The 27,986-nt window shown below is 36.5% G+C and overlaps 1 protein-coding gene across 5 annotated transcripts in view; it reads left to right on the top strand.

The window, feature by feature from the left end:
* UTRN (utrophin) overlaps positions 1–27,986 on the top strand; it is a 344,257-nt gene that overhangs the window by 129,386 nt on the left and 186,885 nt on the right. For all 5 annotated transcript variants that reach the window (XM_014879021.2, XM_014879020.2, XM_014879022.2 and 2 more), the window contains 12 exons: positions 2,498–2,689; positions 4,510–4,682; positions 8,699–8,849; positions 10,112–10,287; positions 11,167–11,302; positions 12,306–12,455; positions 13,587–13,668; positions 15,208–15,413; positions 16,547–16,664; positions 19,805–20,010; positions 21,493–21,647; positions 26,954–27,143. In XM_014879021.2, the coding sequence (XP_014734507.1) occupies positions 2,498–2,689; positions 4,510–4,682; positions 8,699–8,849; positions 10,112–10,287; positions 11,167–11,302; positions 12,306–12,455; positions 13,587–13,668; positions 15,208–15,413; positions 16,547–16,664; positions 19,805–20,010; positions 21,493–21,647; positions 26,954–27,143 (1,935 nt within the window). The remainder of the gene's footprint in view (positions 1–2,497; positions 2,690–4,509; positions 4,683–8,698; positions 8,850–10,111; positions 10,288–11,166; positions 11,303–12,305; positions 12,456–13,586; positions 13,669–15,207; positions 15,414–16,546; positions 16,665–19,804; positions 20,011–21,492; positions 21,648–26,953; positions 27,144–27,986) is intronic.

Below are 27,986 nucleotides of genomic sequence, written 5' to 3'. Positions count from 1 at the left end.
GCTGTGGATTCTATATCCCTGGAACCTGATCTAACCTGATGTTGGAATCCTTGTGCAACCTGATGTAGTGGGACTTGTCCTTGCCCATGGCAGGGGGTTTGGAATGAGATATTTAAGGTCCCTTTACAACCTAAACCATTCTGATTCTGTGAAAAGAGCTTGCTTACCTGAGGATTTTTTCCATAATTAAAAAAAAAAAAGAAAACAAACCAGAGCCAAGCAACCAAAACCAACTTCTGTGATATTTAGGTATTTGTCAGCTAACTGTGAGTTACCGAAAACTCCTCTAGTTTTTAGCATATTGTGCTGCATTTTAGAAGCTTCCAGTGTGCAATGCAAGGTAGATAACAGCTGAACAATTAAATTTCTGCTGTACTAAAGCACTAATGTGTTTATAGCACTTGCATATGTTCACCTTTAAGAATGAGGGTTGTGAGAGGAAGGAAGCATTATCTCAGTAATGGGAGGCAGCTGGAGGAGGTTATCAAGGAGGTGTAGTCTGGAGCAGCATCAAGAGGAATTCACTGCTTACCACAAGAGAGTAATCTGGCCCAGGATGGTGTTACTGGGAAAGCAGAAAGTTTCAGAACATGTCAATGCACATGTACAAAACAAGTTTGCTGCGTGCCAGCACATGTTGTCAGTGTGAGAATGGGACATTTGGAATGATTGTGAGTTAGAGAAAACACCTTGTGAAGATGTTGCAGATAGCTGTGCTGTAGAAGGCATCCTGGTATTTGTTCTTACCTTGACTTGTTTCGTGTTGTTAGGGAAAACATACATTGAGTTGCACAGACTGTCTGATTTCTTAGGAACTGGAGGCCTCTCCTTCCACAGGAAATCATACCACTCTCTAAGCCTTGGGCTTTTGCTTCAAATGCATTGATGGAAGCTGATAAAATACATGCAGAGCCTCCAGAAACTGCATTTGAGAAGCATCAGGGACCAAGATTCTGGATTTGTAGCTAAAGCATATGGAGTAAGCCTTGTTTTTAACTGTGGTGCTTGCTTGCTGTACTGAATCAAAAGCAGTACTGAGTAGTTTGTGATTATTTTCTGTAATTCTTGTTTTTAGTAGACTTCCACTGCTACACCCTTGCGTCCTGTTTCTTTGATGTGCAATGAATGACTGAGAGCAAATCTTACTAAGTGGCAAAGGTCTTGTGGAAGCAAAGCTGTGTGTCACCAGTTTCAGAACAGGATGACTGTCTGATATACAAAAGAAAAAAACCCAAACCAACACAAAACAAAGAAAATCCTTAGGAACATTTAGTGCATGCAAAATCCTGAATGGTGAATATGCAAACATGTCTTTTCTGCTGCAATCCTTGCTTCATTTGCACTACATGTGTTGGTTATGCTAGGTTCCACTTAATCTGAGTGACATGTTTGAAATTCTCAGAAACATGGGAAGGAGGATAGACAGGTGTTTGCAAGCCACTTGGTTAGTGGGGTTTTAATATTTTATTGGTTGTCAGCTGTGCTAGAGATTTTCATGTATGTACCCAGCCCAGGCAAATTGCTATGAACATACATTCATTCTTCACTCTTAAGGGTGTTCTTAGCTATTAGTAAATCTCACAATCCTGTGCCTCTGTCTTGCTTGACTCATTCACGAAGTACAACATGGTGATTTAAAATTGCTTGAGTTCTTCAATATTTGGACATGGGCTTTCTTCTTATTTGATGATTTTAAAGAATCCTGTTTGACAAGAAATGTTTTCTGCTAAAAACTGCTGTCAGTCTGCTTCACCTGCCTTTGCTAATTTTTTGCCAGGCATGGGAGAGAGATAGCTTCCTGTAGCAGTCTTCCCAATGTTTCAGATCCAGCTCACCATTTGTGAACCAAGAGAAAGCTGCATTAAATTACTGTTCTTATTCTCTTATCTGCTAACATGGTACTTGGCCAAATAGCCTAGTCTTGCAGCCAGAGCAGAAAACAATTGCCAGGCTCTGGAGGAGTTACTGTCTTTTATTGCTGCAAAATATTGGAGTATTGGTGGAGCCTAATTTATTTTTTTAAATGGCTAGAAAATGTGGGTGGAGATGCTTATTGAAAAGAATATGGATGGGAAGTAAGTGTGATTCAGTAAATTGGTAGGGAAGTAAGTGTGATTCAGTAAATTGGTATCTTGGTGATCAAGGAAGCAGAGTGGGTTGTAACACTAGATACAGGCTCAGTCAAGAAGTGTTATTTCTGGAAATGGTAAGGAGCAAGTTAAAAGAAACAGTGGTACCCTTCCCATTGCTTGGAGTTTTAATCAATAATAATACAGAGTCATTTTGTGGCATGATATGTACTGTCTTCTAACTTTTAAAATAAATAAACTGTCCTGTGCAGGACTTGAAACTTTCTCACTTTATGTAACCTTGCTAGAAAGGCCTTTGTTTTTTCTTCTAGTAAAGCAAATTAATTATTCTGAATGTAGTTTATTCATTTAGGATGTCATAAAACTGATTGTTGTTTGAAATATTAAATGAAGTTTCATGTTTTTAGGCAATCCCCGTCCAGCAGAGGTTAAAAGGCCAATTTGCTACAGGAGTTAGGACCTTGCCTTTCTCAGCTGAGTACTTGGTTGAAATCAACAAAGTTTTGCTGGCCATGGCTGATGTTGAACTGCTGCTGAATGCACCAGAGCTGAATACTGGCATGTATGAGGATTTTTCAGCTCAGGAAGATGCACTGAAGGTACTGCATACCTAAGCATTTTATTCACAGTGGAGAAGGGAAACAGCAAAAGAAAGGCCACTACCTTTACAACTCTATTGCTGTATTTATGGTTTTGTTTGGTATATACAGGATCAATATGCACTGAAAACTAAAAAATGACAGTTCTGTTGGCTAATCTTTTTTCTATGCATAATCTGGATACAAAATGTAGCAGCATGAAAATTGGGTGGGAGGTTGAGGGAGCAAAGTTTAATTTGTTGTTAACACTTATTGTTTTCATCAGTCTATATAACAGAGAAATGCTAAAGCAAATCTCTTTACTTTCCTGCTTGATAGCCTTAATACAGCTGCTGTTCTTAGGTCATGTGAAAACAATTGCTCAAATAGGAACAGGAGAAAGGATGATTCTTGACTTTTTATGAAGCTGTGTATAAGGCCACAAGATGATGGTACCTGTTCTGATGAGCAAAACAGCAATATTCTTTCAGTTTTAAGCTGCCCCTTATTGTCAGCCAGTGGAGTTACCTGTGTGATTAATAATGAGGAAGTAGTTAAGGACCTGGCCTTTTTCAAAAGGAGATGAAGCATTTATGCTTGAAAATACTGAATCCTGCTGTCAAATATGAACTGAGTATGGAGAAGTCTCGAGTCCCAGTTAATTCTTAGCATACAAAAGTGTGTGAAATAGATTCCCTCAGAAAACATCCACTGGAGTTGGGAATTACATATGGCATGGTGCAGTGTAGGCATAGCTCTCTGGATTGGGAATCATAGCAGGGTCCATGTGTCATATCTGAAGTATAGTTGGGCTTTAACTCTCACCAAAAGCTAGATTAGCTGTTTCTGCAGCTGCTATATAGGTCCTTTAAAAGCTTTCCAGAATTCCAGTCCACTTTTCTGACATGCTTTTCTTTCTGCTGTGTACATGCTTCCATTTCTCATGTTTGTTTTTTTACATATTTTATAAAAGCAAATATGAGAATGGTCCCAGCTTTTGACAAAGGGGGCAGCCTTTGTTTTGTTGGTGAAATTCTCTTATTCCTGCTTACTGTGCTTCTGTGCTGCCTTGAGTGCAGTGAGGAGTGTTTGTTAAAATAGGTTTAAAATTTGGTGCATTCATTTTGGTGCAAGTGTCTCATCTGATTTTGAAGTTTTGGTATATTCTAAGGATGTTTTCAGAAAGAGCAAATAGCAGAGCATAGAATTTTTAGAAGCATTACTGTTTTAAATTCAAAAAGATAAGTAAATTCCACTGTCTACATGGACTGTTTGTCTTCTGAATACCAAGGCAGTCTTACAACAGTGTGTGGTTTAAAGGAATCTTCACATCATAGTTCAACGGTATTTGAAATTGATTACTTTAACTTTGTCATTTAAATCTAAAACCTTTATGCAGCCATATGCTTTTGCAGTTCTGTGCATATGGGAGGTTACATGAAGCATGATGAAGTTGCATTTTGTGGTCCATTTTTTTACATTGGAAAAGATATTAACAGTGTCGTCATGGCATGGGCACATTTGTTTAAGAATGAAGATACTGTTGTTTTGAGAAGTATGGTATGCCCCTTCACCTTAGGAACAAATTGGATATATATGAAATATTTAATTATTTTCATAAAAGTCTGAAAAGGACACATGCTTAAAGGGTGTGATGAACTATTCAGTTAAGTTGCTAAAACTGATTTAAACTAAACTGCTGATACCGGTGGTCATGGTCTTATTGTAGATGCAGAGGTTTGGAAAATGATTTTGAAAATACTATTTTTTGGTATTTTTTTTTTTTTATTTCCTGATGATGTTGACTTTACTAATTGCTTGTGACATTGCTGTACTTGCAGAACATAAAAGATATTTTGGATAAACTTGGGGATCAAATTGCAGTAATACATGAAAAGCAACCTGATGTTATATTGGAAGCATCTGGACCTGAGGCAATACAAATAGGAGATGCACTAACACAGCTGAATGCAGAATGGGACAGAATTAATAGAATGTACAATGATCGTAAGTGGTAAGTCAAGCATGATTGGTCTCTGTGGCCATGTGGTAAATACTTTATGTACATGTTTATATAAGCATTTTTCAAATGTACCTTGATGATGAAGATGATTTTGGAGTTACCAGCTTTAATATATTGTAATTACAAAATAATTTCCAGAATTATTGAATGTTGAAATCATTAACATAGAAAGTGAAGTTTGAGTGCTTTTATGAAACTCATTATTTCTACTTTATGAAATAAAAGGTTTTGTTTATAGAACATAAAATTTTGGTTTTGTAAAGGTATTGCAAAGCAAAGTTCTAGAAGAATAATGTTGAGTAGGACATCTTTTAGTGAAGAAGTCAATGCTGATTTTTTGAAGGAAGGATGCAGTTTGAAAGAATGGGGTCGTTAAAATACAGCACCTATGTCAATAGTTTGTCAATAATATTTGATGTAAGTACTTGAAGATGAGACGACCTGATTAGAAAATGTTGTTGTTAGAAAAACAAGAGAATACTAAAATAAGTGCTTAAGAAATATGTATTTCTAATTTCCTTACCACACATAAGTGTAATTTCACTTAGGGCAAAAAGTTTGAAATCACCCCACCCCTTACAGGAGAGACATTAAACTTTTTACCTTATCTGAATCAGTTTTCAATTTTTAAAAACAAACTCAATACCACTTAGTCAATCTTGGAAAAGTGTATTAGATGAGTATTGTAAGTTGGAATTTGTAAAAGTGTCAAAGTACGTGTTCAGCAAGTTACCACTGAGCTGAAGGTGCTCACACAGCAAGCATCAGTGGACACTGAGATTACTACTATGCAAAAAAACCCTTAATATCTGAAAATTATTCTATGAAATTTAAAATTAAATGCAAAGGCTTATACTGTAGTTAATTTGTTTTTATGATATTTCCTTCCTAATGATGAGGTAAGGTAATGGATGATGCAGAATTTTTATAGAGCAGAAAGTGTGCCTAACCATGTTTTCTTGTTTGTAGTACCAGAAATCTGATATCAAACACATGTGGTAGTGTATTTCGAAGAGATGTTTTTGGAAGAGTGTATTACATAAGCAGATGTTTCCAACTCTTTCTCAGAGCACTGGTATATGTATAGGGATTTAAAAATTGGTCGGTGGCACCATGTAAATAGTTTTCCAGAAATTCTAGGCTCCTGGATCAGTGAAGGACCAAGATTTCTAATAACTTGGCAGGCAATGTTGTTTCACAGTGGATTCTTTAATTAGAAAAAAGTGATGCCAGCTACGTACAACTTTCTGTGCTCTTGCTGGGTGCTTGTAGTCCCCTGCTGAATTTGGAGACAACTGCTCCAGAATCTGGTGCCCATCCATATTTATATGCCTGTAGCTATTTTATTGTCCTCATAGATACTGTATGCACTAAGCTTTAGTTATGCCTTTTTCTTCCACTTGTAACTTATTTGAAAAGCTTTAAATAATGTTAACAACATTTTGCAAGTATGAGTATAGTTTAATGTACTAGTCAAATTTGCTTTGACTAAGTAGCCAGTGCTAACTAGAAGCCTGGGCTTCTTATTGAAAAAGGTAAGTGTATCAAAGAGTAAGTTCAATGTTTATGTATAACTAGCAAAATTAAACAGATTGCCTCTTCAGTCACTTTGTTGATACACATTAATCTTGAACTTCATAAAGTTTGTAAAGCTCTGCATATTGATAAGAATAATATTGGGCTTCATTTTCATACAAGGATGGACTACTGGACTACTAATTTAGATAAATGATATATAGTGCTTGGAATATATAAAATGCTGCAATTTTAATAGAAGCATGCTCTTTGATCAATGAAGACACTATTAATTGCAATATTAAAATGGCATTAGTATTTTTATACCCTTTCTGTTACAAAGAAGAATTCTTAGCCAAGTTTAATTTTGCTTTTCCTTGTGTTACACTAAGTATAAACTGGACGACTATGTTCTTAATCATCTTTGGCTTTTTTCTATTTCTGGAGTGGGTGGAAATTATGACAATGAGAAGAAGCAGCATCTGAAGCCTCTGGCAGAAGATTGACTTAGTTTTCAGGGATAGTAAAGATTTTGTGATTGAATGCCATCTAAGTAGTTAAACCTTTGGTAAACGCTCTGATGAAGCCAAGCACAAGTTGAATTAAACTTTACTTAGCAAAGTTTCTAAGTAGTCAACTAAATCCAGCTAACTACAGTTGGAGTTGAACATGTGTAGAGTAAAATGTGTGTTTTGAACATATGTATGGACTGAATGCTTTGAACTGTTTGTAACAGTGCTAGTTTGCTAGGTCTACTTCTTTTGCTGTGGGTTTTCTTCCAGTGCTAAAAGTGTTGATGACTTGGGAATGAGATGTAGCTTGGAAACAGTGGATTCCTGTGGATGAAGCAAATGATAGCCAAGTTTTGGTGCAATAGTCACAGGAATTTGATACTTTTAGCTTTCAGATGAGGCAGTTTGTAGGGAAACAGCAGCACGTGCATCTGGCTCAAAACTGGAGTGAAACTTTGGTCGTGGCTCAAAATACTGGTGGATCTGTAGTCTCGCAACAGAAATGGCACAAGTTAAAACTTTGTATCTCAATGTTCTCTGAGGTTTTAAAATTTTGTACTTGGAAAAAGTCGTGATCAAAACTCCCTCAAAAACTTTAATTTTTAAGGAAGCCAATAAAACCTTTCCTTAATCTATTTTAAGTGCTTAGAATGTATCTTCTCATTAAATGTGGAATGAGTTACTGTCATGAGACAATGAACTGAGACTGAAACGTATGTGAGAAATCAAGGGACACTGAGATTTGGGGTCAGTATACAGTTTGGTAGGGTATTAAATCAAGGTATGTGCTGAAACTGAAATGGTAGAACTAAGAGATAAGGTTAGAGAAATTGAAGTGGAGATTTTTAAGACTTCTTTACTGGAATTGGCTAATTATAATAACAACAAATAGGCCCTGTATATGTCAAGAAATATGGATCTTTTGTAAAAAGAGATTTAATTTTGATGAAATTAATCACACTAAGAACTCTGGGATTGTTGACTTTAGTGAAAAAAATAGTTGCAATGGTAGCTCTTTAAAGTTCGATTTTAGGTGTCTTTGTTATGTTGCTAATTTCAGATTGCATCTATACATATGCAATAACCCTGCAGTCTTTACTGTTGTAATTATTTGCAATTGTTTCCAATAATGGGCTGCAAATGGCATAGTTCCTCAGTCAAAATAGACAGTCCTCTGATTAACACTCGTCTTACCTCTTAGTCTTTAAAAGATGACTGTATTTATTAGTTTGTAATAGCTAACAATCAACAAATAGAAAGGAAGCCACTCTTCCTTTCTGACATGTTTTTCTCATGCTCTCACTTTGTTAGCTTGTTAACATAGCAGAACTCTCATTTTCTTAAAAAGCAACTTTCTGGCTATGGTTATTCTGCCTGTTTCATGCTAGAACCTGTTGCCCTTCAAGTTTAACAACACATTAATTTGAGGCTGCAAAGATGATAATGAAATATCTGCTGAATTATTGTGTAATTAAATTCTGTAAGACCTACTTATGTGTGCTCACTGGTAATACTATATAATCAAATATAAAATCTATATAATCAAAATGACCTTCACTTAATAAATTCTGGGCACTAGCACCCCATTTTCTCCTAATGAAGGAGAAAAAAAATCTCAGCAATTAATCATATTTCACACTGTCTGGTAGCTGAATTGTTTCATGATAAAGGAGGGAAGGGTTTTGACCAAAACCAACTTGACGTAGCTAATCAATCTTTATTTTTTACGTGATAGAAACAAGTTTGCTTAGGACTGCCCTTTCTTCCTTCAGCTGGAAGTTAATGACAGTCTGTTCTGTTGGCTTTCACCAGCTGCTACTGTGCCAGGAAGCCTTCAGTGCTAGGACTTGGTAAACCAGGCTGTATGTTAGTCCTTCTGTTCTGCAAGACAAATTTCTACTCACTGGAGTGGGATTAGTGGGATTCCTAGTCCTCTAACTGAAATTCTGGATAACTTTTCAATCCTTTGTTTTCCCACAGTTGCTTTGATAGAGCGATTGAGGCGTGGAGGCAGTTCCACTGTGACCTCAATGATCTGTCCCACTGGATAGCGGAGGCTGAAGTGTTGCTGGCTGATGCCCGTGGGCCAGATGGCAGCCTGGAGCTGCAGACAGCTGGGCTGCATCAGCAGGTACGTGGGATTCGGGCAGAAAATGAGCAAGCTGGAAAAAGCCTAGATTCTCATCTAAAATAGTAGTTTTATAGATAGACATATGGATTTGCAGAGAGGCTGTGCAATTACACTTCAAAAAGCTGTAACTCTTAACATTTCTATTTTGGCTGCAGTTTAAAATTAATTCTTGAGGAAGAGCTCAACTCCTGCTTATCGTATGGGATTTTATGATTACTCTTACTAAGGATTGGTTTGAGATAATTTGATAATTCAAATATTGGCATAATTTGTTGGTTTATAAGTTTTGTTACAGCTTCACAAATATGTTAATCAGATTAAAAAATATTTTATATATACTGATATCTGAATCAGTATATTATTTCATTTACTTTTGACTCATAATGAAAAAAAATGGACCCCAATGAAGGTAATTTATAACTTAGCAAATATTTATTTAAACTAATATCTTTTGGAGATACTGCTGTGAATAAACAATCTAGAAAAAGAGAAGATGCTAATTACAGGGGTCTTATGATTGATTTTTTTTTTATGATTTTGGTTCTGAAATTTCTCTGATGTCTTTTTGTTTTACTTCCTTTTAAATAAGGAGAGGAAAGCATAACTTTAAGGATCAGATTTTTTTTCTTTCAAGAGTATTAGTTATCCAGGTGTCAGATGTGTGTTGTGAAAGAAAAGTAAGTTCTAAGACACTATGTTTTATCCTTTTTGCTGCTTGAAGTTTTCTTCTAGGGCATTTCACTTCTTTCTTGAATCATCTTATTCCTATTTCAGTTGCAAAGAAATTTTTGCTAACAGTGTAAGACTTTTGTAGTCATTAGGGGTGTTTGAAGATTTAATGCTGACATCTGATTTTCTTTAGCTTCATGGATTTCTGTGGTGTTTGGGACCATGGCAGCACTGCAATAGTTACCCTAGCTAAAATACTTTGAAGGTAAAGAAACATTTGGGGTATAGATTATGAAAAGACTTGGTTATAAGTCAAACCATAGTACTGGTGGCTTAAATAAATTCTTGTGATTCTTTGTAATGTTCATAGCCTATTCTGTGCTGCTATTGTCTTATGACACCTAGAAAATTGAATTAGATTCAATAACAGAACATTAATAACTTTATCAATGGCATCCATTTCTAAGTAAGATGGTTTTTAATTCCTCTTTTACTAAAGTAAGATGCAGCCAAGTTTCAGGCATATCATGAGCCAGATGAAAGTCACTTCAGGTCAGTAATTAAATTCTCTGTGGCTTTTATGTTTCTGACAGGAACTTGAAGAGGGAGTTAACAGTCATCAGACCAGTGTTTCAGCATTGAACAGAACTGGGGAAGGGATCATACAGAAACTGTCTGCTACAGATGGGAGCTTCCTGCAGGAGAAACTGGCAGGATTGAATAGACGCTGGAAAGCAATCACAACAGAGGTCATGGATAGACAACGGAGGTAATAAGTTCACCAAAAATTTTGATGTCTGACCAGATGCAATAACAAGAATTTCATTTAGAACACTCTGGGAGAGAGTGTATTCTATTGCACACTGTCATTAATCTGAATTTTCCTAATGTTCAGAGCTCTGTTTTGAACTGTCTTCTAAAGCAAATTTCTCATGAATCCATCTGCAATTGACTGCTTAGTAAGTCTTTGTTTAGAACAACTCACAAAATGACAACCACAAAACTACTTTTCTTACAGTTTTCCTCTGTTTTAAAAATACTTTCCTTATAAAGCCAGACTGTCTAGGAAGAATTTCTCAGCTACTTTCTCTGGCTGAAGCTGAACTCTAAGTACCTTACATTAAGCTTTTTTTTGTCATTGACATAGATACACTAATTGAAACAACTTTTATTTTTCTTGAATTTCCACAATACTGAAAAGTAAGATCTTTATGTAGTTATGTGTTTTTAGCATCTCCTGATACATATAGGAATAAAATAGGATCTTGCTTCATTATTTAGTTTGAGAAATTTCATTAAAGTTTTATGTGATTTAGCGGAGGTATTATATATGTCCCTAAAACATCCAGGGGAAAAGTTTAGTGACCTTAAAATGATTAGGCCTGAAGGTGTTGTCGTTACTATCACTTAAATTGAATGTATTTTGCAGTCTTGTAAAAGTCTATTTTATTACTTTGGAAGTAAAATTTGTCTGTTTTTAAGACAGTAGTATTTATTTGCAAATATCTTGCATTTTAATGATGACAAGGTAATCTTTAGATGATAAAAAGGAATCCTTTAAAATTCTCTATGCACTGAAAAAAAGTTGACTGTGCAATCAGAAGTAATATAGGACTGATGTGCTGGACTGCTTGTTTCAATTTTTAAGGCTAAAAGGAGAGAACCAGCAGCTGATAGAGTACAGAAAGAAGCTTGATGAGCTGCGTTGTTGGTTGGAAAATGTAGAAAATGCTCTGGACACAAGATTTACATTCAACCATGAAGAAAACTTGCAAGAATTACAGGCAAGACTGATTAGTGTGTGTGTATATATGTGTACATCTGTCTTGTGTAAAGCATCAGGACATGGCTTTTGAGGAGGGGAGTTTTCTCATTGTGAATAGCTAAAGAAATATTACGGTTGTGTGAGACAATTTTGTGAGATTACTAACACAGGCAAGATGCTCCTTGAAATGAAGCTGGGTTGAGTTGGTAACTGGTATGTATCCAGAAGATGGTGTCTGTGTATGAGACAGTGAGAAATAGATATGCCACTGATAAAATTTAGTAAGTAGAATTTCACTGGAGATGGTGTGTATGTGTCAACTTTATAATTGCTAAAACCTGTAGAAAAAACCTGATAGCCTTAAATGATAAGCAACACCATTTTCCCATTTACTGGGCAGGTGTAATCATCTCTTGTGTGTGTAAGATTTTTTTTATTTAACCTATTTTTTAAACTGTATGGGTTTTGGCCATTTTAAGTAAGTTGTGTGCATATGTATGTATTTTTCCTGATTATTTTGTGTCTGGCTTTGACAACAAAACATCTTTGGTTTGTAGAACGTGCGAAAGAAAACATTTCTGAAATCCTAAAAGAATGAGAGGAGTAGTCAGTCCAACTAACTGCTTGCTCATTTTTTAGAAATCAGTAATTTAAAAAAAGGCAGCGAAAAACTCTAACAGAACTCCAAACAACCTCTTTTAGACCAAATCTAATTGGGAAGTCTTGAACTTATAAACAATGTAAAGTAGTTGTGTTTGCCTAAAAAAATTGACTTGTGTCAGTTGAGTATTTCCTGCCTGTCATCAAAGTGTAATTTTTCTTGTCCTCTACCTTGATATAAATGCTAGAAGTGGAAGGTAATAAATGTTTCAATAATTTCTAGATCAACCATAGAAACCAAAATAGAAGCTTTTCTGTTTATGTTTAGGGAAATGCCTACTATTGGAGTTAAGACAGCTTCCCTCCTTTGATTAAGCATCTATGTATTTTATTTCAGTCTAAAACTCTTTTGTCCATTTTAGGTCTTAAGTGAAGAGATGGAAGTTCTGGGTGACAAACTGGAATGGCTGAACAGAACTGAACCTGAAGTGCTGTTGGATAAAAATATTGATCTTCAGGAAAAAACTAAACTTTCTGATAGCCTGCAGTCCCTCAATGTGAGGTGGAATAAGGTATGCATTTCTTCAGCATTGGGTACTTGAGGTTGAAAATAGTGGTACATTTGTTCATCTTTTCGTGTATCTGTGACATGTAGCATATTCATAAAATGATTTGGAAACCATATAGGCATGTTCAGGAAATGTACCCCAAACCATTTACACATGGAGATACTAATGGACGTTTTTCCATCAGATTGAGTTAATTTGGTTAGCTTAGGTTTTTGTTTGGGGTATTTTTGGTTTTGTTTGGTTTTTTCGAAAGATAGATCATAAGTATCTGCTAGATGAAAAATATTTTGAGTCAAACAGTAATGTATTAGCTTGAAATTGAGAGTTAGAACAAATCTTTACTGTGTAGGAAAGTTGAATGCTTGTAGCAGTTAAGAGGAAAAGAAATGAAGCTGTGGGAAAGCTTAGAAAATCTTACCAAGTGTGTCTGGGATTCTTCTTAAACATTACTGTAAATTAGACACTTGTGTTCAATCTCATTGGCAAGGGTTGTTGGAGTAAAGCAAGATTTTTTTCAAGCAAAGCCAGGAGATCCAAATGGAAAAAATACATTATTTTAGATTATTTTATGGATGACAGAGGTAAGAATATATTGAGGAAAGAGGCTTTTGATAGTTCAGGGAAAGAAAAATGTCTTTTTACCAACTCAGCCATGAAAATAGGGATTCCTCCTCTACTTTGAACACTACATTTTCATCACTGCTTTTTAAAAAAATTTTAAAAGCAAATAGGCAAATTTGTTTTCACTGCAGTGGAGTTGTAACACTTGTTCTTTATTTAGTTCCCTGTATCTCTACTTTTGTGTGACTGACAACAAATTATGGTTTGCATCATCTTTTCTTAAAAGCATATTCAAATAATGATTTATATTTTTGGTGCTTAGACAGTAAAAATCATCTAAATGACCTGTCAATAACAACTTATTTATTTATTTTCAATGTTTAAGTGTGATACTGGGATGTATTGAAAAAACACTTCAGCACCTCTTGAAGTTTTTTAAAGGATACCTTCCAAAAAAAAATTGAAGTGTATCTGAGGCATGGTGTAGAATATTATGCCTTCCAACAATAGATTACTTTTCTGCTATTACTGTAGGTTGTGTCACTGTTTTTATTTCTCTCTGCTGGGCTGTAGGTGTTCAGAGAAGTGCCTGACAAAGTGAGAGAATTGGAGGCATTTGTTGGGAAGTCCCGTCTTACAAAGACAAAGCCTCCAGGTGAGTGATTGGTCCTTCTGTTCTGCTTAATTGTCTTGGGTGTAATCCTGTTTGCAGTCAAAAGTAAGTAAAAAAGGAAAAAGCTCTATGAACTTAGACAAATATAAATAAGAAATGTTGAAGCATTATACTGAATTCTAGGCTGCCTTCTCATTATTATGGGAGAGAGGGAGTATTTGGGTGGGAAAGAAGTGATTCTGCTGTTCAAGATTGGAGAAGTCTTTTGGAGTTCCTCTAAGAGTTTTGAAATGGAGAATTTTTTATAAAGTGTAAGCCTCCTCATCAAGACTAGGTACAGAGTAAAAACCAAAATAGCTGTGTTTGTGACGGCCTGTTTCCTGTGCTTTGTTTTCTGTGGATTTGCCTTTGACTAATTAAGATCCACTAGAAGCTTTCCATACAGGTAATTATTTGTAAAGTATCTCTTGCATGCAGATTTTTTTGAGTCCTTATAAATAAAGGCCATTCTGCTTTCAGCTCAGTTAAGGGGACAGATGGGTCTCCCTTATCTACTAGATACTTAGCTTCCTTAATCTCTTAGGGAAAGCTGTCTAAATATATGTTCTTGTATCAGAATCTGACACTGTCATATTTTCAAGTTGTTGGAGGCAGTTCAGCAAATACAGATTGTAAACAGAATGACCAGGTCACCCTTTTGGAAATTTAGGTAAAGAAGACAGCCCTTGCCTGAAAGAATTTGCAACTCAAACTTCAGTGAATTCACTCTTAATTTTTAATTTATTATTTTTTTTTAATTTAGCATCAGTACACAAAATTTGAGGCAAACCAACTTCTGTTTAATTATTTTAAAACCTTGAATTCAGCTTGTTCTCCTTTCATACAACATGTTTGTTAAACAAAGGTTCTTTGTTTTGTGTTTGAGGGAAGTGTGAAATATTCATGTTTCAACTTGATGTAATTTAGTTTCTTGGAACTAGAATACAACTTCTGGAGTGAATCTTACTATTCAATCAGCTCAATCCTCACTTCTTTGTTATGTCAGGTTAAAAAGAGAGAAAGGTGTGACTGAGCTAGTGGACATCTCTCTTCCTCAGTTGTGTAATGCCAAGTCCATGAAGCATCTGTCGCAGAAGCTTCACTTGTGCTTAAGTGAATTCTGAGCTGAGAGTGAAGACCTTTTTGCTACATAGTGGAAAAGTGAGGAAGACAGTTTTAAACATTTATCTTAAACAAAAGTATTGGGTTTTATGCTTAGTAAGTGTCAATGAGTGTTTAGCTTCATTCCATTACGAATGCAATTTTGTCTTTGCAAGTTTTCATCTTGTTTATTTTGAATTTAGGCTGAATCATTTGTGAGAGTCTTTTTGGCATGCAGTAAAAAAATAGCTGCCTTAAAGGTGCAAAACAAATTTCTCATTACTTAGCTTCTGATTGTTAAAATACAATTTTTGCTATGCTTTCTCTGTAGATGCTGTTGCATATTTATAGGAATTACCAAAAAAACCTCTGTAATTCCGAGAACTGCTCGTGTGGCCATGACTACTTTTTCTTTAACAGAACTCCCACACTCTGTTTCAGATATCCAAAAGGTGGTGCTAGCATCTTCTTCATTGGAAATTCCTGTTCAGACTCAGCAGGCTTTGGAACTTTCTGCACCTGCTGATCTGGACAAAACTAGAACTGAGCTGGCTGACTGGTTGGTATTGATTGACCAGATGCTCAAGTCAAACATAGTCACTGTGGGAAATACTGACGAGATCAATCGGACTATTGCACGAATGAAAGTATGTGTTTCTGTGAAGCCTAGTAGAAAATTGTCTCACATGTTAATAGTTCTTACAGTCACTAAAGAAACTAAAAGCAATAACGTGTTTAAGGGAGAAAAAAACTGCAACTAAATGCATGAGAGTTACACTTGAAATGCTGATATTATACTCCCTTCTCCTTCAGAGCCATTTCCTGTTTATTTTTGTGTCCCTATGTGAGCTAAGCACTGGGGTTTTTTTGTTTGAAACAAAGAAAATGGAGAATACCTGCTGACATCTTTTGGGGTTTGTAATAGTTAACTTACACGGAAGACTTTAGAGCAGCTTCATATTTGTTTAGCAGGTGACCTTTGATTCCCTCTTTAGTGGTTTCTAATGAGTTTTGTCTGCTATAGTTACACTAAACTAATTTCCAGAGAAATGCTAAGAGGATTAAAAGTTGTAACAGAAATGCTTATGATGTAAGTGTTGATTTCTGTTGATAGCTTATGCTATATTGAACTGTGACTATGGGCAATATTAGTGAGATGTGTGTGGCTGTTAAGGTTCATTTTATTTGACTTACAATCAATTAACTAAGTGTAGAGTAAAAGCCATTGGCTAAAGAAGGGCAAAACTGTTTCTGTGAGTATCTCACATAGTTTGGAATTTGGAAGAATAAAGTGATGTAGCTTTGGAAACACTTACTTTTAACTGTATGGTACTTGTAAATATGGACTTCTGGTACATTGCCATGGAGAGAACAATGGTTTACAGAGCAACATTGTACAGTCTGATTGTTCCTTCTAGTTACTGTTCTTCACTTTCCCCCTGCACTCACTGCTGCTTCTGATATATATAAATGATGCCAGCTTGGTTAGGAGAAAAATAAGTTGTGAAAAATAGATATTGGAAAACATCATGAAAAAGCTGTGGTAACTGTATGGTTTGTGCAGGTTAACCTTCACCTCTGGATATTCGGTAACTGCAATTTACAATATTTTAGCTTTTTAAAGCAGTGCTATAATACTGTGATAGTTCAAGGGTTATAGTAATGATGAGGCCAGCTGTATACTTGTGGAGACACATGTATTTTTTTACCTGAGTAATACAGATGAATAAAACTATTTTCTACTTTTTGGACTTAAAAATCATATCCTAATTTTCAACAGATAACCAATGCAGATATGGACCACCGGCATCCTCAGCTTGATTCTGTTTTCACATTGGCTCAGAATTTGAAGAACAAAACTTCCAGTTCAGACATTAGGACAGAGATCACAGAAAAAAGTAAGTTTTTTTTCCATCCTGTGTTCTCAAATACTTTGTTTCCATGTCAGTAAAAAAAAATCTACGTATCTTTTTCTAAAATTCTCGATTGAGCATAGATGAAGTTGCTTTCCTTGAAAAAGAAAAGAAAACTTGGAAGTTAAGTGGCTTTCACTTAAACAGTCTAATGAAAATTCCTGGAACGAGAATTGCCACTTGTTTTTTTGACTGGACATTTTTTCAAGTATGAAGGTCAATAGTTTTGCTGGGATTTCAAAATATTTTGTGAAGAATTTGGGTTGCTTCACAGCCACAGATCCAGGGTTGAGGATTTTATTTATTGAGAAAAGGAGCTAATCATGTTTCTTTTTTTGTTGAACTCTGAGTCACTGGACAGTTAAAAACATGAATATATTGACTTTAGGACAGTGACTTTGTGTGTGTACTTTAAAAATGGTTGACTGAGAGTAGAGATTTTAAGTCACTGTCATATACTTGAAAACTTAATTTCCAATTTAAAGGTCTCCACTCCCTTCGAAAATTTATTGTTACTTAAGAAATGTACAGTTGTCACCATTTGAAAGAAATGGACAATCTGGTTTTTTAAGTCTTAAGCTTTGCTGTTTGCTAAGATTAGAAAATTCATGCAGCGGGGAATACCATATTTAGAAGTAAAAATGGAAACATAAATTTTCTTATGTTCTCCTTTGTGGTGTAGTTTTCCTTTACTCCTTCCACATGGATTTCTTTAGTGTCTATAAGAATTGGTGGAGATGATGTGGTAAGATAGAAAGCCCACAGATGGGTGGTTTTTCTGGGGGCCTGATGAGATTGTATCTGCTGCGTGGGGTTCACAGACTATGGATTGGTAGGGGCAGTAAGGTTCAAAGAAGCATCTTAGATTTGCAGTCACTCAGAGCTAGGGGTGAGGTGGAAACTTGGGGCAGGATAATAACCATGTAGTCCATGGGAGTCAGTCAACAAGAGAACATGGAGTCAGTCCCAAAACATTCTGGATTCTTCAGAAAAGCTGAACAAGAAGTAAAGGACTGTGTGTTGGAAGTCTGAGTTCCCCTATAGTCATGTGCATCCAGGGTGGGGGAAAAGGAGTTGTATATGATGCCATGGATTAAGCTTCCAGTAGATACTTTAGATGTATGTGAAGATTTTCTGCCTGTCACGAAACATGAAAAAATGAAGGTTTTGTTACCACTAACATTTAAGAAAAGTTTGCTCTTTGAAGAGAAGTGAAGCTCTGGGCTGCTTATGCACCTTATTGTTTAAACACTGAGTATGTGTAGACACCGAATAGATATCAGAATATACCAATGTCCTACAACCTTCTGTGAGTCTGCTCTCAGTGTGTTGTCAAATGAAGCATAATTTCTCAAATTGATAGGAGCAGAGAAACAGAGAAGCTTGCTTCTCTGGAACTTCCCTCCCAATTGCTTTATGGACACTGGGAATTGAAAAAGCAGTCTCTCTTAAAAATTCTTTCTAGTCCTTCTGCCTGTGATACCAGACTGGTGCCCATGACAACTTTTTCTAGGAACTTACCTCTTGAACCCACCGAATTGTGACGCTACCAGCCATGTCACTATTTTTCTGTCCTGTTTTGCTGGAGGTAGAAAGAAGGGTAAATATGTCAGCAGTCTAGAGAGTAAGTTTAATCTGTCCATTAAAAAGTATATAAATAAGTATTTGTTCTATAACAGTAATACTGCTGTGTAAACATCAAATACCTGTGCTTGAAAATTATTCCACAAGCTGCCTGTGAGTTGAAATGGATGAATCTATATTGCACAAATTATTATGTTTGTCCACAGCATGGTAGAGTGGTATTTACTCTGACAGGTGGGCTTTGCTGCCACAGTCTTTGAGAGCTTTGTGGAACTAAACAGAATATTGTTGAATGTATTAAAGTTAAGAGATTTTCTCAAGCAGATGAAGCACAATGGCTTTGTATAATTGCAAAAGCTTAAAAAAAATAAACCACTTAAATGGTTTCAATTTAAGCACAACCTTTGGCATTTTTGCTTCATGGAAAATGGAAGTGACTTGAGCATCAAGCATGTTACTTTTCTAATAAAACTGTGTACTTACTGTTAAAATAAATACATTGGATGTCTTGCATACTGTGTACCTCTCTCTGATCAGAGTAGTGAGATGGTCAAGAAATCCAGCTTAGTCTTTTTTGGTTTTGTTTTTTTCATTCACTTTTTTACAACATTGTTTTTTTATCATATTCTTTAGTTATATAGTTTGTTCCCTGTAACTGTGACAACAGGTAGTAGAGAAATCTGTTTCCACCTCTGTAGACTTTCAAGCAATACACTTGCTTTGATGGTCTGCAAGTATCCAGGAAAAGGTATGATGCCATGCATTTCTCTCCAAAAACAGATTCACTGCTTTTTGTGGTGCACTATTTTTGTTCTAGGCTCTTATGTTCTTTTTCACTTCTTGTGTATTAAAGGTGTTAAGTGTGTTTATCCATCATCTAATGCAACTATTTATTGAGAGACAAATGGAATTCCTTCCACTTGAAGGAAGTCGAGTGTAATCAATAACTTTTCTGTTCTGCTGTGTAATACTAAATTCTGTAGAAACCTGTGGTGGAATTAAATTTCCAAAGTAGGTTGTTACTACCTCGTAGAATGTTTCTACCTTGGCCAAAATTGAAGTACAGGCGCCATGAGACAGTGGTCTGGAATGCTCAGTTTGCTTTGTACAAGCTGTCTGAACAATGTTTATTTAGCTATTTATTTGTACTGGTTTATATTACAGATGCACAATGATGACCTGCTGGTCCTATCAGCCTAAAATCACCCTAAAATTGTGTTACTTGGAGCCCTGCTGCTGACATATCTCTGCAGTGCAGTTTCCTATATGTGTGTACTTTAAAAGTAAATAATGACTTTGAAATGTTCCAGAAATAATAGTTGCTACTTGTATGCTGACCTGCTTAAACAAGAGGAAGCACCTGATGTTTTCATTTGCTTCTGTGAACACGTCAGCTGCATGGGAACTAAAATACTGAATATAGAGACTATTGTATTTGAGAATATGTAACATTATTGCCTTTTGCCCTGAAAATTAAGAGATAGTTACGGCTACTTTTTCATTTGCCTCGTATTTTACATGTTCTGTGTTGTCTTCTGCAGTGGAGAAGCTGAAGAACCAGTGGGACAACACGCAGCACAGCGTGGAGGTGCGGCAGCAGCAGCTGAAGTACATGCTGGCAGACAGCCTGCAGTGGCACGAGCAGAGGAAGGAGATGGAGCACCTCATGGAGCAGTGCGAGATCCGTCTGCGAATGCTCCTGCAGGCCCCAAAAGAGATGCTTTCCAAACAGATTGCAGAGAGCAAAGTAAGACCACTTAGGCTTTTTTTTTCCATACCAGATTCCTGAGTCTGTGTAATGCTAGGGATTGAATTGATGAGTGAGTGTGCGATTTAGTTGTTGTATTTTCTGTCTCTTTTTGGGCATGATATTTTCTTAATTGTGTATGGTTTTCAGTATGTCAGACTTCCCAAGAATCTCATTCGGAGAGGTAAACAGGTGGCATGTGTGCATGTGCGTCTTTGAAAGCTTAGCTGAAATTAGTATAATGTAGTATCAAAGAAATGATATGCAAAAAGCTTGAACCTCAGACCAGTTATAATTTAATGATGCTGCCACAGAATTGACATCATAGAAATATTTAACAGTAGCTTAGTGAGTCAGGGAATGGACTAAAGTATTTAAAATTGTCCTGAATTTCACTTCTGGTAGGTGCCAGGCATATCAAATGCGTTGTATTTTTTATTTTTTTTTTTTTTATTCCATGCAATCTTTCATGCTTTTTATATCATGTCAAGCGTGCTGTGATAAATCTGTAAGTCTAGTGTCCTTTGTCCCAGTGACTGTCAGAAAAAGGGCAGGCTGTAGGTGGCACAGTATGAGAACTAAAGACACAAAGCAGCAAGGGGAGGCTCTTACCAATGCAGTATTTAGAGCAGGGTATAAAAGAGTTTAAAAAAAAAGATATATATTCATGGAGATGCAATGTAGGGATGCAACTGGGTATGGAAAGAGGCAGGGAGTATGATTGTGAGAGTTGCTTACCAATCCATAGCTATTTATTTAAGTACACAGTAAAGTTGTGTGCTTTGCACAACTATCTGACTAGTGTCTATCTCTGTATGAGCAGGGAAATAGAAATAGACTATTAGATCTACTTTGTTTTCTTAAGTGAAAGCAGGCCCATGCCCAAACAGAAAGTGAGAGGCCATAATATGCAGCTGGATATAGATATACACACACACATACATATATATGTGCAAATATTATTTTTCATTTAGAAATAATCTTGAATTTAGATTCTCTGAAGTCAAGGCACGTTGTAAATATCTTGCCACAATAAACAAATGTTTCTAAGGTATTTCTTTAATTTTTAACAAAAAAAATCCCGAAAATCCCCAATGAATGAAATAAAATTCATATTTCATTTACGCTTCTTTTAGATGCTGCTTATATTGCTATTATAATAATTCAAACTTATTCATGCTACTCAAAATACAAAAGTGTTTTTATTTCTGTTGCCAGTAGACTATAAAAGAGGATTTCTCTAACCTTTGGTGGTTCTGGCAAATACAACTTTTTCTCACTTATTTCTGTTTTGATTAGTTCATTATCAGGACACTTAATATCTGTAGATTTTTCTCTTGAAGATTTTACTCCTTGATGAAAAATGTGCATATTTTGCTTTTTAGAAAAGAGGAAAAAATGAGGGGTTTATAATATGTGATAAAATGCATAATATGAGAAATAGTCTGATTTTAATCTGTCTCATTTGGCATTGCTTTTTAGCTGTTAGTACAGGATTTGCACAGAGGTGACATCACAGTAGCAGCATTCAATGATCTTTCTAATAAACTACTTCGAGAGTATCGTGATGATGACTCAAGGAAAGTGAAGGAAACTACTGACCAAATGAACACTTGCTGGGTTAATCTGAACCAAAGGTAATTGCAAGGTTTTACTCTATCTGTAGCAGCTGGTATCTTAGACTTGTATTCTCTGTATACATGTGTACTGTAGTCTCTTCTGTGTGTGCCTTAGTTCAGCATTTAGGGCTTCTGGGGATAATTAGTCAATTGCAATCAAGCTTTTTTGAGGATTGAAAATTCCCACAGTTCACAATGGAAAGCTTCTGTATGTCTTCTCAATTTTAAGCAGAAAATGAAGGGACTTTTCATGTTTGGTTTCTGGTCTTCCTGTGGCTATTATGCTCTAAGTGTATTTGAAAGTTCCTCTCTTATTCTTTATTGCTGGTACAATTTATGTATTTGTAGTTTGTTATTGTCCTTCCTTTTCATAAGGCTGTAAGTGTTCAGCTTCTTCTTCCCATGCATTAATTCCTTATGGCCTTTAATCTAATGGAAATTTCCCCTGATTGGGGCTGTGCTTTGAGCTCTCGAGTGCAATTCTTCCAGTCCTCCCATCTAGAAAATACTTGTGCTGTAGGAACTGAGGCTTAATTGAAACTTCTTTCTATTCATCCTCTATTTAAGATGTATCTGCAGATATGTCTTAATGAAAATGTGGTATTTTCCTATGCAGAATCTTAGGGTAATCGTAGGGTAATCTAATTTCTGCAGAAATGCTTTTGAGTATTTGGTATTGATAGACAATTAACATTTAGGATAGTGTCTGACTCTGAAATCTTAAAGTCCATATGCATTGTGGTTAAGAGGGAGAGAAGACAAAATTGATCCTCTTTATGTGGGAGTGGGGAAGATGACAACTAAAGTCTATATGTATATATGTGCATATGGAAGAAGCAGCTGCTTTTGGAGTGGGATGTCAGTTAAAGGAATGAAAAGCCTACTTAGTAAAGCTTAAGGAGATATCTCTTGAGGAGGAGAGCCTTATAGAAATCGTGGAATTATAGAATGGTTTGAATTGGAAGGGGCCTTAGAGATCATCCAGTTCAAACCCTCCTGCCATGGGCAGACCACTAGATCAGATTGCTCAAAGCCCCATTCAGTCTGACTTTGGACGTTTCCAGGGATGGGTCATTCACAGCTTCTCCTGTTCCAGTGCTTCACCACACTCCATAGTGAAGAATTTTTTCCTAATCACTAATCTAACTATGCCCTCTTTCAGTTTAGAGCCATTATTCTTGTCCTGTCCTTTTATGCCCTTGCAAAAAGTCCCTCCGTGTTTCATGTGGGCCCCCTGCATGCTCTGCAAGGTTGCTATAAGGTCCCCTGGGAGCCTTTGCTTCTCCAGGCTGAACGACTCTGACTCTCTCAGTCTTGCCTCATAGGAGAGATGCTCCAGCCCTCTGAATACTTTAGTGGTTCTCCTCTGGACCTGCTTCAACATCATTCTTATGTTGGGGCCCCAGAGGTGGATGCAGCACTCCAGGTGAGGTCTCACCAGTGTGTAGGAGAGGTGCAGAATCGCCTCCTTTGCCTTGCTGTCCCTGCTGCTTTGGATGCAGCCCAGGACACGATTGGCTTTCTGTGTTGCAAGCACATGTTACTGGGTCACGTCCAGCCTCTCACCCACCGGCACCCCAAAGTCCTTCTTAGCAGGACTATTCTCAGGAAGCAGAGTAGAATGTCATCTTATCATTCCTTGGAGGAAAATAGTTCTTCTGTTATTTTGAGCTTTGGATGTGGCAGCTTGCTTCCTAGTTAATTAGAGGATGAAGGGAAGCAGCTACTTGTTGGATTAGCATTGACAGTAGACTAGAACTCTGTAGTAGTCTCATTCACATTCAGACTTTGCAGTGTTATGGCTAGAGAACTGGCATAAAACTGCCCACTACTCAGAGAAGGTGACCAGAAAGAAGAGCTCCTGCCTGGGAGCCTCTAATTAGTTTTGAATCTGCTTAAAGTCTACAATAATAAGCTACTGCATTTTGTTGTGTATAACTGAAGCTCCTTAATTATCACTGGAGCTACTGTTTGAAGTCTGCAGCCTAAGGAAGGTGAATATCTGCTTTGTTAACTAGTGGCAGAATGAGAAGGACAGCTCTGAAAGCCAATGAGTAGCCAGTGTGGAGCTGCTCAGTGTAACCCCATCTGAGCAGCATGGTTGAATTAAAAGGGGAGAGAATGAGCAACAAAAGCACCTTTTCAACAGGTTGAAGATTTTTATACTTGCCTTAAATGCAAGAAATAGAAATACCAGTGATGAGGCTCACTTTTTGTGACAGATGTTGGGACATATGGGTCTTATTACATATTGGACATGTAGTCCTATGTCTTCTATAAGAATAAATATGTATTTATAGCATAATGCTTTAAAATACCAGTTTGCTGCCCTACTTGGAGGTTGTGGAAAGGGTTTTTAGTAACATCACCTGGAAGGACTGTGGTCTTGGTCACCATAAGAGCACTACCAGTAATACTGTAGCCATGGCATGTAAAGAGCAGGTGCTTATTTTAAAACTGCTAGCATTAAGAGATTGAAACTCCCCAGCTTGACATTGTGTAAATTGGATACTTTGCCCAGTGGCTATTTATGTTCTATTTTTATACTTTAGGGTGAAACTATAGTCATTCCATGTGTTTTTGCTGCCTTGGTAATGGATTACAGTTGCTTTCTATACTGTTTCAGATGTTAGTTTATGAATTTCTTTTGATCACGCACACGTATTTATGCATTGCAGATTTTTAGTATAAATCTGAAAAAATAATTGGGTGGAACAGAAAGCTGAAACAGCCATGAAAACTTAAATAATAGAATAGCAATTTTTTTTGCTTGGGCGTGTGTTTACCAATAGAATTTGGGTAGACTTTCTTTACTATTGCTGTATTAAGTTAGCTGTATTTGAAAATAATTCTCCAGCTTCTCCTCATGCTTAGTTCTTGCAGTCTGGAAGATGTACAGATTCTGTGTCTTTTGAGGCTGCTCTAATTGTGTCAGAATTATTTGAAAATCTGAGTTATGTTTTCATAGCATGGGATAGTTTTTAATCTGCAGTACAGAATTCTCCATTTTCTAATTTATGTTTGAGGTCTTTACCAGCAGGGGAGGAAAGTATTTCTATCTGCTCTCTAAAAGTGTTGCTCACTACTGCTATACATGTCCTCTTTAAAAACACCCATGTAATCTTAGAATATTAGTTGTAAATTTGTATGTATTTAGTGACAAGATTGTTTGGCAGCTTTAATTCAAATATATGGGAGCAGTGGATCAGTAAATAGGATTTCATTCTTTTCTTGAAGCTGAACCAAGCCGAAAGCTTGAGAAATTAAAACTTTAGGATGAAGACAATATTCTTCAATGAATGTTGTTAACTTCAAAGTCCAGATTGTCTCGATTCCTATCTAATACATCAGTACTTAGACTTAGAGATCTGGGTCACTTAGTGTTTCATCCTTTGGGACCGTTCTTTTTCTTTGAAGGTCACCTTTATTACTAGTCTGTTCTTCCTGCTGTCACTCCTGTTCTTCCACCTTTGGCCTTAATCCCCTGCTAGGGAAGAAAATCCCTGCAGAGGGAGAGGGTTTTGAAGTTACAGCTCATAACTGCTTTTACTTCACAGTTTTCTCAAAGTTCCTTGGTGTGCTCTAATTTTTTAGCTGGTGCTTATTATCTTTTCTGCACAATATCTATCTAACTACTTGTTATCACTAGCATGCTACTTTTTTCTCAAGACCAGATGAAGCAGTCTAGCTGCAAGTGAGAATCAAGAATGAATGCTTCTAGCTCTCCTAGTCATTTACTAGTAGCCAAAACTTGGACAAGCACAATGTTATTTTGGATAAAGCAGTTATTAGCAAGTGATGTAAGATCTAAGCCCCTGAAGTAGGGGTTGCAACGCTGTCTTTGTGTGAATTGTCTCTAAAAAATTCGGTTGATTATGATAAAACTTAAGAATGTGAGCCTGGCAGAATTGGTGTTGCATGAGATTTTCTCACAGTCCTTGAAAGCACACAGCTTTTACTTCTATGTGTCTCATGTGATGTGTTAGTAAACCAGGGTACCTGCTTTGAAATGTCTTCCTGAATGGTACTGAACACCCACTACTTCTTTTCTAAAAGGAATATTTTAACTAGTTCTGAAATTTGCAATTCCAAACATAGTTATTCCTTCATACTGCTGAGCAGTACTTTGCCACAGCATGATGAGGAGGAAAGAAAGAAGTAGATTGGAGGATGCAGGAGAAACAAGTTTGTGCCTGTCTGGAGAAATGTGGAAATACCAAATACTGAGTGTTTTGGCCTTGTCTGTCTTTAAATTGAATATCACTTTACACCTAAAATCTTACAATATAGCTAGTGCTTGATGTGAAAATAAAATTGAACTTTCTACTTATTCAGCAGAAGCATTCTAGCTGTTAATTCTGTTAGAGATTTCTCTACAGTGTGCTGGTGTGGAACGGCTTGTTTCTTTTGTCCTGATTTTGGGAGAAAGAATGCTGCGGAATAGTAGCCTCAAATGGATGAAATTTAGTTTGTCATGCTTTATTAATGTTGCTAATCAGAGCTTTTAAAATTGCTGGCTATAATAGTTTCTCATCTGAGTTTCATTTCAGTCATTAGGAGACAGTACTGTGGTGATTTTTTTCCTAGGAAATCATCTGAAGTTGCTGATAACTTAAAATGTTCAGATTATTTTGTTATTGCATGAAAAAAAAATCCCCTTACAGACATAAACTTTAGTGTTTACATCAATTGTAAATCTTTTGGATGATTGAAAATTTGGACCATATTCTGCCAGTCTTTTTTTAGGTTTAAGTTTGTTGAGCATTGCTTGATTGTTATGATGGCAGTGTACTATTCTGTTTGCTTGAGTGATAGTGTCAAAAGTCTAGTCTTCTAGCAGAGAGAACTAGGTATCTGACTTTTCATCCCTTTGCACTTTAACTCTTAAGAATTTATGGCAGCGTTTCTGCTCATTGTAAAAGAGGAACAAAAATACCCCAAGCACTCAGTGCTTCTACTCCATGTGGTTTCTGTTCATGGGGAAAAGCCCATTTTTCACACATGGAAGTAACACTTGTACCATTTGGGGTAGCATAAGTTGATGATGGTAACATTCTAAAAGGAAAATCTAAGGTTTTATTTAATAACTGAGTTTTTTACTGCATAACCTTCTTTAAAAGGTTTGTCAAATATATAACCAGTAATGTGTGGTAGCTATTGGTACACTAAAAACAGTGATATAAATAATGATAAAAGAAGCTGTATAACAAGATGTATAGGTATCTACTAGAGGTGCCTTTCAGATTTCCTTTTAGTAGTTTCATTATTGTGTACATAATGCTGTATGTTATGGGGGAATATTCTGACACTTGTCTTGTTTTCAGAGCTGTTGATAGGCAGAATTTCTTGGAGACAGAGATGAAGACAGTCCAGGCCTCACACAAGGATCTGGAGAGCTTCCTCAAGTGGCTTCAAGAGGCAGAGACCACAGTTAATGTTCTGGCAGATGCATCGGAGCGTGAGAACACTGCTCAGGACACTGTCTGCGTAAGGGAACTCAGAAAGCAAATGCAGGTGAGAAACTAAATAATATTGCTGTCATTCAGGTTTTCTCTCAATGACAAATGTTATAAAGAAAAGCTGTCTACTTGTCTGGGGAGAGCTGTAGCCTATTAAAAAGTGTTTCCTAAAACAGTGCTTTAGAAGTCAGGTGTATGAAGGAAGCAGATTTGTCTTCCTAAGGTTTGAAGTACATATTTTTGTGTATGTCTGTGGCACTGAGAGCTCTTAAATGTCCTTGGAGGGTGACTGCATTCTGGAAGTGTACGCTTCATTAAACCAAGTCATGTCGTGTGATTGTCCAACCAAACAATTTAATCTACTTCCCTCTAAGTAAAGCCCTCCTGGGCTGCACTCTTCTATTTCTGTCTGCAACCTTCCTTCTGCTTTTTCACCAACCCAAAAAGTTGTGCTTGGATTACCTCTTCTCCCTCTCCTACTGCCCAGCAGCTCCCTAGCTGGCCTTCCTTCTTGTTCAGGCTGCAGAGTGGAAAACTTAGAAATGACTGAGGAATTTAACTGACTCTACTTATTAAATCCTGCACTCTGTGTTTGAGTTAATGTCATCTGTGATCTAAGTGGGTTTGAGCAGTTTATAATGAAAAAAAGAGTTTGCTTTTAGTAGTGCTCTTAATCTGAACATATCTATGCTGAATTGAAATGAAACAAGACTGTTAAAAGTATCTGATAGCAAGCTATTCTTCTAACCATAATGAAAAGCACAATATTTTGTGAAAGCTTCTATCTGTTGAAGATGGCATGTCACTCACCAATGTTCAAATGATTCTAGTCAGTTACATCTAGAGACGTGGCTTTTTGTGAAATGCTGAGACTAGTCTGTAGTGGTGACCCTAGAAC

The sequence above is a fragment of the Sturnus vulgaris genome, chromosome 3 (genome assembly GCF_052056855.1).
Source record: "Sturnus vulgaris isolate bStuVul1 chromosome 3, bStuVul1.hap1, whole genome shotgun sequence".
Lineage (NCBI taxonomy): Eukaryota > Metazoa > Chordata > Aves > Passeriformes > Sturnidae > Sturnus > Sturnus vulgaris.
The sequence above is the reverse complement of the archived record's forward strand: the minus strand, read 5'-3'. Positions and strand labels throughout refer to the sequence as shown.